Below are 14083 nucleotides of genomic sequence, written 5' to 3'. Positions count from 1 at the left end.
TTTTGCTACTTAAGAAAATAAAATAAAAATAAAATGCAGCGGGAAGCAGGAGTTTCACATTCGGGACAGAAAGACGGAAGCGCTGCCGGCAGCGTCGTCCTTTCAGGCACTGCGTGTTCAAACGGGCTCCATAACAGGTCAGGACGCACAATGGAACAAAAACGGACACTTTTATTTTTAAAAAAAAAACACTGTCGACTAAACCATTAAAAAAGACAAGCCAATGAAGACGAACCGGCGGATATGGAAGGCCTTTTGAGCATTTCATTCACACGCTTGGTAGCCACCGGAAGGTGCATAATGTCGCGCGCCCTTTTATCCTGTTTGCGGGGGGAGGCTGCTTTTTTTTTTTCAAACGCCAACGCTATCTTGACTGACAGTTAAACAGCCGCCCGCAAGTCAAGTGAATACACTCGCCAGATACTTGGCTCGGTCCCAGCCCAATAATTCTGCTGTACACCTTCTGTCACCTTAAATGTCTCTGACTTGTGTTCATGCGCAACATGTACGAGTACGTGGACCTTAAGATGGATATGCAAAAAAAAGATTTCATGGGAAAAGAAGCATACAAAAGAAGAATATCGGTATCGGCCTTTTTTTTTTTAAAAGGCTGGCGGCCGATAAAAGGTGACTCTAAAACCATTTTAATCTCAGGGAATTATTTATTTACATTTTTCAGTTAACTTTATAAGAGATGCTGCTGTCCCTGGGAACCTTCTGAAGCGTTTGGTTTTGTTTGACATTAAAACAAAGAGAAGTGAAAGTTTAAGATTTCAGGTATTTTTAAATTGTGGGGGGGGCATTTGCTGCAGAAAACTAAAGAGAGCTATGGTATTTACTTGTTTAGGTTTCCGTTGAACTTTTTAAGACATAATGATAACCTTGGTAGCTCCCTGAACATTTTTTTTTTTTTTAGAAAATTAAAAATGAAGTCTAATGTCTAAGTTCTGAAAATTGTTCAATAAACATTCTTTAAGATATTACTACAAAGTTAAAATTGGCATTTGTATTCAAATTCTTTCGGATGCCGATAACCCACCCCCCCCCCACCCCCGAGTTGCGAGACAATCCACGCCCCCCCCCCCCCCACAAGATGAAAAAAGCATACTAGTTTGTTCTACCAGTGCTCTGAAGTGTGTTAAAATATGGAATCAATGCTCAAACTGCCTTCCATAAGTGTTGTTTGGTACTAAAAATCGCTAAGTTGCACTGTTGTGGTTCAAAACCTGTGTCAGATAAAAAGGCAATTGTCAGAATGGCCAGCAGGTGTCATCACTGAGGCGCTCAGATGTGAAACTGGGCAAGTATTGCGTCAACCTGAGCTTCTGGTGCTTACTTTGTCTCCGTCTAAAACAACAACAACAACAACAATAAATCTGGGAGGTTTCAAGAGTCCATCCTCCAAGCGGAACAGGCTCTAAGTGTGGACCGCGCCGGGTCTGTCCGAGGCCTCGCTCCCAACCCGCCCTCCCTTCCTCCCGCCTTAGTGGGGCAACGGAACCAGCACCTCCACGTAGTTGAGGGGGAAAAACCCCGACTGGCTGTTGAGCATGCCCTCGTACCAGTTCTCGTCGATCTGATTGGTCAGCGTGATGATGTCGCCCTCGCGGAAGCCCAGCTCGCCCTCGTTCTCCGGATCGAAGTCGTAGAGCGCCTTGCAGCTGGGCTGCTCGGGGACTGCGGGAAAATGCAGGACTTGTCAGCGCTTTCACCAAAACACGTCACCAGAGGGGGGTCGTCGTCTTTTGTCAGTGGCGGTAAGTCACCAAATAAAAGGCCAAAGCATCGTCAAACATAAAAGTGTTGCTTTGGCGCCATCTTTTGTTTAACCAAATTTTACTCCTGAATCAATATTCCAAATTGTTTCATACTTCCTCCATTCACAGCCCCACCACCCGCGCCGCTGATCTGATCTGGGACCAGCGGAGCACACACAGGAGCTCCATGCACAAACAAACTACACAATTGTCTCCAAACAATTCACTCTTTGTGCGGCGTCGACGTCGAGCTTGAGACGCGCAAAGAACTGATCACTCTTTTCTGTCTGTAACAATGTGTTACGTCTCAAAAGGTATTTTACATCGACACAAATATAATTGCCCCCAAAAATATTAACGATAATATGTTCTATTCAGCCCCACTAGTGTAAATACGGTATTTTGGTTAATATTGCGTTAGTGGAATATGAGTTAAGCAGCAAAATATTTATCAATATCAGAAGGCGGCCATTTTGCCACTTGCTCTCGAGTGAAAATGACACCACAGTTGTTCGGGTCTCAGGCGGCAACAACCAATCACAGCTCTGCTTCAGGAAACAGGTGAGCTGTGATTGGTCGCTGCCTGAGCCCTGAGCGACTGTGATGTCATCTTCAGTCGACAGCAAGTGGCAAAATGGCCGCCCCCTGAGATGGATAGAAAAGGCTGGATTTTGCCGCATAACTCATATTCCACAAATGTATTATTAATCAATCACAAGTGAGGTCACATATAGCATATTATTGTCAAGAAATGTTTAAGATTGCCGTCGAATATCAGTCGATATAATTGACTAGATATTCCATCCATTTTCAACTGACTTGGTGTGTACGCCCTGAACTGAATGCCGCCCAATTGCAGAGCAGAATGTGGACAGACAACCATTTACACTCACTCACATTCATACAGAAGGACAATCAACAGTCTACCAAACGCGCATGTTTTGGCTAGCTGGGGTACCCCGGAGAAACTCAGGAAACTTTTGTAATTACGATTATTATTTTAAGAATCATTCTTACTCATCAACACAAAAACACATTTGGTTTTAGAGAGAGAGAGAGAAAATGACTGAAAACGAATGAAATACTACAGAAGAGGAGGCTATGGCACATTTTTGTTAAAGAATGAGTGCCGTTCCGACAACAACAACTTTAGCGGAGTTTGTACAGAAAGTTGGAATGTGTAGTTGATGGTCGACTCCTAACTGACATTAAAGCAGCAGTAAAGTCATAACTATGACAGTAAATAGTTGTTATGGTTCGGGCTGTGGAATTAATTAATAGAAATTCTATTACAATTTCCAATATTACAAAATCCGGCATAATCGTCCCCCAAAAATATTAATAAGTAATTTTGAGTTGTTTGAATTGTTTAAATTGATACATTTACACCTTTTTTTTTTAATTTTAAAATAACTTAATACATTTGGTTTGATCCAAAAGGAACTTGCATAATTATAGTGTTTCAAAGAATTGTATTTGTCTTAAGAAGTTTTAAGTTAAACATTTTCTTGTTTTGTACCAAAAAATAAATGATGGGCCTAATCGTGATTTCAATTATTACCAAAATAATGGTGATTAACTCATTCACTGCCGTTGACGGCTATAGACGTCAAAAATTCATTTGAAATATTTTTATTAGTTTCAATTTTTTCCCCACTTTTGTTAACAAGAGTATGAACCCCTAGATTTTTTATTGTACATTTAGAACAGATATAAAATTTGTGATTAATCATGAGTTAAATAGTGAAGTCAAGCGATTAATTATGATTAAAAAATATATATCGGCTAACGCCCCTAATTTTCAATAATCTTTTCTGTTTTGCTTCTTTTTTTTAAGAAAAGATTATTAAAAATTAGGGGCGTAATGTTTTTCGTATTCAATCGCATGATTTCACTAGTTAACCCACAATTAATCACACATTTTATATCTGTTTTAAATGTACAATATATATTTTTCTAGGTTTTCATACTCTTGTTAACAAAAGTGGGGAAAAAATGCTTAAGTAATAAAAATAGTTCAAATGAATTTTTGACATCTATAGTCAATGGCAGTGAATAAGTTAATATTTTTTTTCATAATCGAGCAGCCCTAATTATGGTAAACACTTGTAAAATGCAAATACAGACGCAATTAAGCAAGACTTCCTTACCGGCCACACTACAACAAATGTCACACATCATGCAGGTAGTAGCAAATTGTGTTAAGTGCACTTTGGTTGAAAATCAAAGATAATTAACAGGATAACACGTAAAGCGCAGATATGTTTCAACACCAACATGATTTAAATTGTGGCCATTTGAGTTCCTTTTTAAAAAAAAAAAAACCGTGCTTCCGCTCAAAACACAGGATGTGGATTTGTTTCACCACGTGTAACGTTAGCAATGAAAACATGAAGCGCATATGTCGAAATTCCCCAACCATTGAGTTTGTGTTCTGCTCCCCACTTTTCACAAGCGTCAGCCCAAAAATAAAAAGACGCAACTCAAAACAAACACATGAGACCGACCACAAGAGAAATTCATGCTCCGCCCACTCCCACTCCCACTCCCACTCCCACAATGTTTGCTTCCGAAAAGACAATCTGGCCCAGTGAATTGACGGCTCTGGTGATGTCACGGGGGAAAAGGAACAAGGTCAGTCGGACAATGGCCAGCCAATAGACACACACGCGCTCACACACACACGCACACACGCGCACACGCATGTAAACACTCAAGATGTGTGTGACATTTATGCTGGTTTGCACTGACTCATCCAGGTCTTGTGCAATCACGTTGGAAATGGCCGGAATGTTTATCGGCTCAGTTTCGCAGAAACAGACGTTCGAATGTGTCCTCAAATCAATTGTCGGACATTTTAATGCGTGTCCTCTTCCAACAAACAAATTCAACTCTTTGTGAGCGTCTCACCTGAATTGCGAGACGGCAGCGGAGCCATTGAGGTGTGGTAGCCCCCGTTGGAGTGGTTGTCTTCCCCAAAATCAAACAACGGTTTGGGCTTGGGCGTGTATTCGCGTCTTGGTCGGGACTGAGCCTCGGTCATCCTGTTCAAAAATGTCAATCACGTGACTAGTTTTTTTTTAGTCTCATTTGGAACGATACATTCAAACGAGGAACTGTGGATTTGATTTGTTTTTCACGCGGAATTCCTGGATGTTACGTTCGCGTAGTGACAATTTTATGTTGGCGCACCTTTCTCCAAGCTTGTCAGAGAGCTCTTCCAGGACCTGGACCGCCTGCCGGTGGTACTGCAGCTGAGACTCCACCAGAGACGAGAGCTGGCTCACCTGCTCAATCTACTCGCACACACAACACAGCGTCAAGAGTGGCCCAAAGCAAACCGAGCCACGCATCGCAGTTAGAAACCGAGTCCTCACGTCGGTCTCCAGCAGGTTGTACATGCTCGTCTCGGCAACTTCCTTCGATTCGTGAAATTTCTCCAGCGCCTGTCGGATGTCCTCATCGGGAATCTTGCCCTGCCGCTTTTTTTTGTAGTCGTAGTCCAGGCGGCGGCCTTCCAGCTTTTTGAGGTGGTGCTGCGGCAGACGGCATTCGGTCTCCAGAGCGCATCCTCGTGAAACGAGACGTGCGATGTCGTGTTAAAAACCTGAATTTCTCGGAGGTCCTTGTCGCAGAGGCCTTGCAGCGGGTCGATGAAGTTCTGTTTGACGTCAATGTCGAGCGAGTCTTTGACTTCCGCCATCCTCTTCATGGCTTCGCCGACTTCCGCGAGAGCGCCACCTGGGGATGACACGAACTGCTCAGCAACACAAGACAAAACTTTTTAGACACGCTATTTTGCTGAGTTGCTATCGCTTCTGGCTATCGCGGGTGATATGTTCCAAATCTACCTGTGGAAATCTATGCTATAGAAAAAAAGCACATTTATTTATTTTGTATATTTTTTAAACATGCAAAATGTCCACCCAAATCATATAATTTTGTCTAACAAAAGTCTGTTAGCTCAATGCTAACATATAAAGCTCACATCTAACCGAGCGGCGAATACTTGCGAACGTAGCAAATTTTGGGTTTCGTCAGGGTTTGAAAAGGTTGCAAAAAGTTTTAGTTTTGTTCAGAATTTTCCTTGCGAATCCATTGTCTTGCTAACGGTGGGCATGCGTTTGCAAAACAGTCACGAGCATTTGTAAACGGTCCTAAGACGTCTCGCCAACGTTCTTTATGTTTGATGGCCATGTGAACGTGATTACCATGGAGTTGCACATATCCATTTTCAAAGGTTTAATAACATGGAACCCTTTTGTTAAAAGCATGGCATTGCTCGAACCTACAACATTTAAACCCGAGCCAGCGGCAAACCCAGGAACGCGTCCAGAAGTCCACCTTACCAAAGTTAGTCTCCTCTCCGAGTTCTCTTCCAAACTTGGTCATGCATTCTCCCAGAAGGCCCTCGGCCTGCGGGTAGCCGGGGTTCTTTACCTGGCCACGGATTTTAGACATGGTGTTCAACATGGATAGTTTGGCCCTCGATGCTGCGGGAGCAGAAGCAAGCCGATGAAGCTCTTCCAAAATCTCACTACTGCAAATATGCCAATCTCACCAGGGTTGGGCTGGAGATATTCTGAAGTTTTGGAGATCACCTCCGCAACAGCTTTGCTCGTCACGTCCACTTTCTGCAGGGACACAGCAAGAACTCCAACATCATATTGTGTACAATTATCAGAGAATATTACCATGATTATTTTTACAAACAATGGGAATGAACGTAAATGATCGTGGAATGTCCTTCTTACCCGCTCCAGATCTCTGAAGTCATCATCAAGTTTGGTTCCTTCAGCGCCGCCAACTTTCTCACTCACCATCTATCGGCAGAGAGGAAGACAAAGAGGCACGCGGGGGCGGGGGGGAGGAAAGAGAGTATAAAGACTGAGGTCATTTAATGAGGCCCATAAGGTTCTAATAGACACATCCACACGCTTGCTCTCCAGCCGAGTGCAACCATTTGCTTTCCTGTTTTGTTTTGGTGTGTGGTATACTCACAAAGAAACGCCCTGTCAACTTGTATTGTAAAATTCAAAGCAGGAGCAAGGAATCGTTGGTTTGGCCTAATTTAGTAGTTCAGACTCCCCCGACATTGATTAAAATTTACTTTTGGGCCACAATGCTAAACTCCCAAAATACCGTATTTTTCGTACTATAAGGCGCATCGGATTATAAGGCGCACCTTCAATGGACGGCCTATTTAAAAACTTTTCCCCATAATTAAGGCACACCCACCGCATTATAAGGCGCACAGAAATAGAAGCTACTGTAGTGGCTGGGGTTGCGTTAAGCATCCACTAGTTGGACCTTACTTAACCAATATTGATCCACATATAAGGCACATCGGATTATAAGGCGCACTGACGATTTTTGAGAAAATGAAAGGCTTTTAGGTGCGCCTTATAGTGCAGAAAATACGCTACTTCCATTACTACAGAGAATGAGTGAGTGTGGCTTGAAAGGGTCTGGCCTGGTCTGGTGAGTGACGTGGGAGCCAGATTTTTAATTTTTTTTAAATCAGCTAATTTTCTGTACAAGATGTACTTGCCACTGTCTCAATTTTTAGGGGTAAAATTCCACCATTTAGGGGCAGTCAGGAGCCCTGTTTGATGCCAACAGTATATCACTGATTTCCTCCTTTATCCAACGTTAATAGCTAACCTAACCCAACATAGTCACGATTTGGAGTCCTTTCAGGGATGACACTTCTGTGGCGTGCCATAAAAACAAGCAGCGGATATAATTGTGAAACCATTAGAAGAACTTTGAAAGACAGATTATAATTGTGAACCCAAACGAACGTCAGCGCAAACGTCAACTAAAGCGCGATCCGCTCCAAGCTCTGCGGAGCCATGCCTTTATTTAGCAGCAACAACCCAGGCTATGAATTGTCTAATTCCAAGCAAGCTTTATATCACTTCAAAGGACGAGCTGTCAACCGGGTAGATGTCAAATAAAACAACGATGAGCGTGTGCATGTGTTCCGTTCCGTTTCAAGCTCCTCCAGGGTCCGTTGGCAGAAAACACCAACTTCGATAACGGTGATGATTTACAGCCCTGGTTTGCAGAATAACCGTGTGACCTACTTTGTTAGCATCATAAATCCACTGGTTTTCGACCCTTTACGTCATGCCGCTAATACTTATGACAGCAAATTTGTCTTGTGCTTCAGCATTTACCGCAAAAAGGTGAGTAATTATCATACCTGACAAATCTAGCAACAGGAGGCGACTGAACCAAAAATAGTTTGAAATATCGACGAGACTCGAACTCCTTTTGTCATGACTGGAATTACAGAGCGCAACACACATATTTGGAGAAAGGTTAAGGTTGCAAAAGCAACCTTGAAGCGGTCACGTCACAAGATACTGCGCTACTGATTTGCACCCTTTTGCCCGATTTAACATCAAAGAAATCAAGATTGGTGTCGACGGGCCTTCGGGTTCAAGTTGACTTATCTACTGAAGGGCGCTAACCAGCCTTAAATGGCTTTGTAAGGAGGGCGATACACTTATTTATTTAAACCTCTCAGGCTGGATTTATATTACATGGTTCAAGTGACAATTTTGGGGGTGCTCTCAAGTGGCACGCGGTCATAATAAGGCCTCTTTGTAAATGTGGATAAAATGTCAAGAAAAACCAAACGGGATAGCTGCCGATCCGAGTACAGCAATCAGGTCAATAAAGAGCGAGTTTAATATTTGCACTATTGCCTTTCATATTTATTATTTAGCGTTTTACGTAAATGTTATTTCAATGTTACTGCTCCCAGAGCAATCAATGAAATAATTAATAGGATAATCGATTCCAGCCTTATTGGACCTTATTTTCACTACGACAGAGTGGACACGTTGATAAGATCCAGCTTACATACATATGATGAAGAAAAAAAAAAGTCTCCATATTTACTCGGCCTCTATTGAAGACTGTCACTCACTTTCATGTCGGATATATGTCACTTGAAATGTACATGTAAACCAGAATGGGGCATTTGTATGTGCTGGGTAAAATCTGTGCTGTCACTCCCCCCGCAACATTGTTGTTTACACGCACACGAGCTTTGGGAAACGGAGCATTAAACGGCCATGAAATGTAGCAAAACTGTGCGTGGATCATCGCAAAGCTTGTTTAAAGCCCACGATGGCTTCAAAGAAGAACTAATTGAATTGATTTTAAATTGCAAGTAAGAAGGAACAATAAATGGAAGGAAAAAAAAAGAAAAAAATAATAATAATAACGCATCAGACTTATATAGCGCTTTTCTAGACACTCAAAGACGCTTTACAATGGAATGGAAACATTGGAAGCGTGGCTGCCAGCGTGCGCCTCCGGCCCCTCCCACCACCACCAAACATTCGCACCTTTCATACACCAGTGTGAGTAGCACTGGAGGCAATGCGTGTCAAGTGCCTTGCCCAAGGGCACGACGACACATGACTTGAATCGAACAGCCGGCCTTCTGGTTACGGAACGACCGTTGCGGAAAAATGAAATACGTCAGGAAAAGCAGCAACTTTGAACTGTTTCCACCTAGAGTTGCTCATCAGACCGCAGCCAAGAACGGACGCGAGTCTGTCAACAATCCTGCCGAACTTAGACAAAGAGAAGAAAATACGACAGGCTGTGTGGGAGGCTTTATAGCAAAGGATTTACAGCCGCATTTCATAACGACCAGCTATTTTAATTAACAGTTTTCTGCATTTTTATGACGAGCCCAGTTCCCAGTGCTCTCATTTACACATATATAGCTTTTATTTACTATATTTTAGAACTGCAGTATGTTTTGTTTTTTAAAACCCTGGAGAACCCACGGGGTCAAATTTGGCCCCGAAAATTCTGCTACTCAAATAACAAAGACCTTTTTTTCTTTTCTTTTTTTTTTTTTTTTTACAAATTTTACTTCAAAAGTCCAGAGTGCCACTTCTGACCCCTGCATGGGGTCATCTAGTGGATGAATATTGCACTTACATGAGCCAGAGTGGTGGTGACAAGATGGCTGGCAACATGGCAATTTTGTTGAGCTGGAAATCAATCCAAACAAAACCATCTTCTCAGCAAACCATCAGATGGTAAAATTTTGTTTTTTTTTGTTAATCTATTTCATATCATGTTGCAGAATGCCTAGGAGTATGTTTTATATATATATATTTTGATAAATTAGCAACTCTGAGCTAGTTAAAAAAAAAAAGGGGTTAAAATTGAAAAAACATATATTTTGGTGTTCAGTGAACGTATAGCAGTCATTTAATGTATAATTCATAATTTTCCAAAGAAGAAAAGGGTTATTGGGTTCTCCAGGGTTAAACCTTACCTAGACCGCACTAAAAGTATCAATAAATCGGCCTACAATATTATTTCTGTCACGGTTTAACGTTCTGTTTATTGTTAAAATAACTAAAATTGTACCTGACTGTTTGTACTACTACTAATCAATTAGAGCGAAATTAAAACGCTGCATCTCGACATCAGATCTAATTTGTGACAGGATAATAAAAATCCAACTGTGAAACCAATTGCTCAGTACAATACGGTCGAGTGAACAATTATAATAAACAATGACAATTATACTGTGTAAAGTGCAGTCCACTCCCAACGTCCCGTCACACATGAGTCACATGATGTGTCATCATCAAGGGGTGAGGACGAGGAGTTAACCATAAAAAAAAAAATTGGAGATCTCGAACGAGCCCCCCAAAAACACACACTTTGTAAACTAACAGACTGTCCTACATTACCGCTATATTTGTTTTAGGTGTGTGGCCAGAGCGCAGTTTCACTTCCTGTTCCTTAACTAATATGTTCCAGGTTGGATCTGACACACCTCTAGTACTCAACTGGGGGAAAAAAAAAATCTAAATACATGAACAGTTAAGCACCTTAATGAGTACACGTTTGATCCTTTCATCATATTCACGTTTCTATAATGTTTGGAAACACACACACAGCATAAAACTAAACCCAAAACAAGAAGAATTACATACAAATTCAATAAATGGCTAATCATGTTTATGAATCAGGATATGAATTAAAATAACCGAGATGATTATTTTTTTCCCCCCCCAAATCGCCCAGCCCTTCTTCTGCCACGTAGTAAGTTGTACTTTTTTTTTGCAGTAAAAAAGTGAAATTGGATCATTTCACTGAAGGACACCTGACGATTTCACATCGTTGTGGTTCCAAATGACTGCCTTGGAAGGTTTCGCTTTAATTATAGAAGAGCTCACCGCCATCAAACTTTTATCCTCCAGCCATTCTCTCTCTGTCAAACGGCCAAAGGGAGTGCGATTTTGTTTGTCTGCCCTTTTCGGTTCAATGCATTCGGAGTTGATGATGATGATGATGATGATGATGTAAAAGCAGGGCAAAAAAAAAAAAAAATGGAGAGATAAACAAGGATGTGCGCACTGCTGGCCACTGATATCCAGTCCCACTTCCTGTATGCCTCCAGTGAGGAAAATCCGAGCTGTGTCAACTGTTATGGAGAAGAGGGAAAACAAAGGAGGGGCCGTCAAAATAAATAAGGGGGGAAAGTTGTGCTTATACGTTTAAACGGTGGTGGGCTGTGCTATTGGTACCTGGTACCCGGGCCTTTAATGGTCATTTACCAGATTGGATCCACTTTTTAACCTCACAACTATCGTAGCACTGTCGATTATCCCTTCGATAAATTGTGCAAGTTGCTTTTGCATTATAAACAATACTAATTAGGGGTGTGAATTGCCGAGTACCTGGCGATTCGATTAGTATCACGATTCATAGGTCACGATTCGATACCGATTAATCCCAATACGAATCTACAAATTGATTATTGCGATTTTTTTTAAAAACTCAAATTTAGACAATACTAATCAGTAAACGTGTACATGTACACTGAAAGATTTGTATGAAAATTTTATTTATTTATCTGAAAATTCAGGTTGCAGTCTGTTTCATGTTTGAACAGCACTGAAATAAAAATATTAAGCTTTCATGTTCCATTAATATAACATTCTTCCATGCTTAATGTGTAAATCCTAACCCTAAGTAAGACGTTTTGTTGAATATTCCCATAAAAAAAATGGATGCTTAAAAATCGATTCGGCCGCATACTGAATCGATTTGAGAATTGCACTTTCTAATATCGCGATATATTGCCAAATAATTTTTTTCTAACACCCCTAATACTAATCTATAATACAATAACAAACGTATGTGCATATGAGGTGCAGGTAATGTTGTTGTCCGCCACCTGGGGTCGCAATACTCACATTGTACACAGTCGTATCGCTGACTTTGACTGTGTGTGGCTTTAAAAAAGTGGGGCCTGGCCTACTGTGTGACGCGGGAGTCGGCGAATGAATTTACGTTGTGCTTTGTTTGACTCGACATTGCAAATGACAACCTGTTTTTAGTTGCCTTGCCGGCTGCGGGAAGCTCAGGTTAGCTGCTGACTCTAAACTAAACTGGCGAACCGTTAGCCAGGCTGAATATGCAGTGCTTGGACGTCAGTTGAGGATTGTTTATGAATACGATTAGAATACATTGTTGTTAGTGTTTTCACACTTAAGGGGGAAATTACAATACATACTAATTAGTAGCGAGTTATATTACATTAGCTAACATTGATACGATACATAGTGTTGACAATTGTAGCCGCGTTACAAATTGTTCAAAGTGTTACCGACGCGCTTTCCTCATGGCTTCCCGACATTCGCTTTAGTTTATTTCTAGACACAGTAATGTTCGTATTTACATTAGTCTGTATGGAAAATGATCCCTGAGCAACTTTAAGGCAGAGATTTTGTTCCTCCATTTTTTTTTTTTTTTTTGTAATCCAGCGTTTTGAGTTCATCGATTGTTTACTTTTGATAGTGTTTACTGCCCATGTCCACTTCAAGCTAGTCCGACATTGCAACACGTTCTAAACCGTCAGGGATTTCTGCATGTTCCTGACAGGAAGCCCGAGGCAGAAACCAAATGTCTTTCCTGCTTAGATCAGCAAGGGGTGGTGAAGAAAAAGACATTCTTTGACGGAACCCTCGCCCAGGTTGAGGAGTCGTCGTAAAAAAAAAGACCAACGTTTAAAATAAACAAAACAGCATTCAAACTCATCAATTGTGTGGCAAAAAAAAAAAAAAAGACATCAGATTGACCTCCTTGATTAAAAATAAGAAAGAAGAAAAAAAAAAGGACTAAGAACACAGCTGGAGTGGAAAGGAGGTCAGCAGGTCTTCCAGAGAGCTGACATATTTCCAAATACACACAAAAGTTGTTTACTTCACATAACCATGACTCACCGAGAGACTGAAAGAACGACACTTTGTGACCTTTGGTAAATGTAAATTCAAAGGGAACTAAACGCCTGGAAGATTCACCTCCACTTTAATTAGCTTGGGGGTGGGGAGGAGGAGACCAAAAAAAAAAAAAAAACATACACACACCAAAAAAAAAAGACGAAACGCATCACAAAATGCAACATTCGCTTCCTAGTGTCACCACACAACCAAGAAAACCGAAGTTTGGAGTTCGTTAGCATGAGAAGAAAGTAAATCGCGCTAGCGTCAATGCTAAGCAAGGCTAACTGCGAGAGTTGGTTAGCTAGCCGAACCCGAAGCGGGGTTGGGTGCTGGTGCTACTTGGCTTAAGAGCAAAAGTTGTACAAACCTGGCTCGCTTTATAAAACTGCTTCTTCAAGCCTGCCACGGACATGTTGGAGGTGTCTTCAACTTCACTGCGAGTTAGTGGCGTGAACGTGTCCGAAAGTTGGCCGCGCGGCGTTGGGGGGCAAAACGAGTGGAAATGTTTCGGAGGTATCATAGGACTGCTCAGACGTCCGTCAACTGGGTCAGGACACGCCGACTGACCACGTCCACGTCCGCGGGAGAGTTGTCTCACTGTCACCGGACATGCACACACTAGGATGTCCCCGAAGTGTAATTTGGTGCGGTGGTGAGTTGGGGCGAGTTTCCACGTATTCACGCAAACAAATCTGCAGAGGAATGAAATGATTCTGGGCGAGCTTCGGTGTTGGGTGGGGGGGAACTCTTGCATTGGCGTCTACTGCCCCCTGTGTGGTTGCGAGGGGAAGTGCAGGTCGGCTCACCGGGCCAGATGTTTTTATAGAACATAAAGGCACAAAACATTGTACCAGGTCATAATACAAAACATTATCAGTTGTCATATAGGCAAAAATAAAGATCATATATAAATAAACATTATATAAATATATATATTTATATATATGTATAGTTATCATGGGCTAAACACATTGACATTGATTATAAAGAGATACTCAAATTTGGTTAAAAGTCTACTGGTATCGGATTTAGACTATTGTTCAGCGG

At 41.6% G+C, this 14083-nt stretch overlaps 1 protein-coding gene across 1 annotated transcript; it reads right to left on the bottom strand.

The window, feature by feature from the left end:
- Positions 1–1096: 1096 nt before the first annotated feature.
- Positions 1097–13757, bottom strand: sh3gl1b (SH3-domain GRB2-like 1b). The gene is made up of 9 exons (XM_086088788.1): positions 13404–13757; positions 6512–6580; positions 6319–6391; positions 6107–6250; positions 5365–5498; positions 5135–5293; positions 4950–5053; positions 4668–4801; positions 1097–1677 (listed from the first exon to the last, which is right to left on the bottom strand). Exons 1-9 carry the CDS (start codon positions 13554–13556, stop codon positions 1484–1486), a joined length of 1164 nt encoding a protein of 387 aa, XP_085944914.1. The 5' UTR covers positions 13557–13757; the 3' UTR covers positions 1097–1483.
- Positions 13758–14083: the final 326 nt, after the last annotated feature.

Source organism: Leptonotus elevatus, chromosome 11 (assembly GCF_054856555.1).
Source record: "Leptonotus elevatus isolate MCC_2025b chromosome 11, RoL_Lele_1.0, whole genome shotgun sequence".
In the NCBI taxonomy this organism is placed as follows: Eukaryota; Metazoa; Chordata; class Actinopteri; order Syngnathiformes; family Syngnathidae; genus Leptonotus; species Leptonotus elevatus.
Note: the sequence above shows the minus strand (reverse complement) of the source record. Positions and strands in the feature narration are given on the sequence as shown.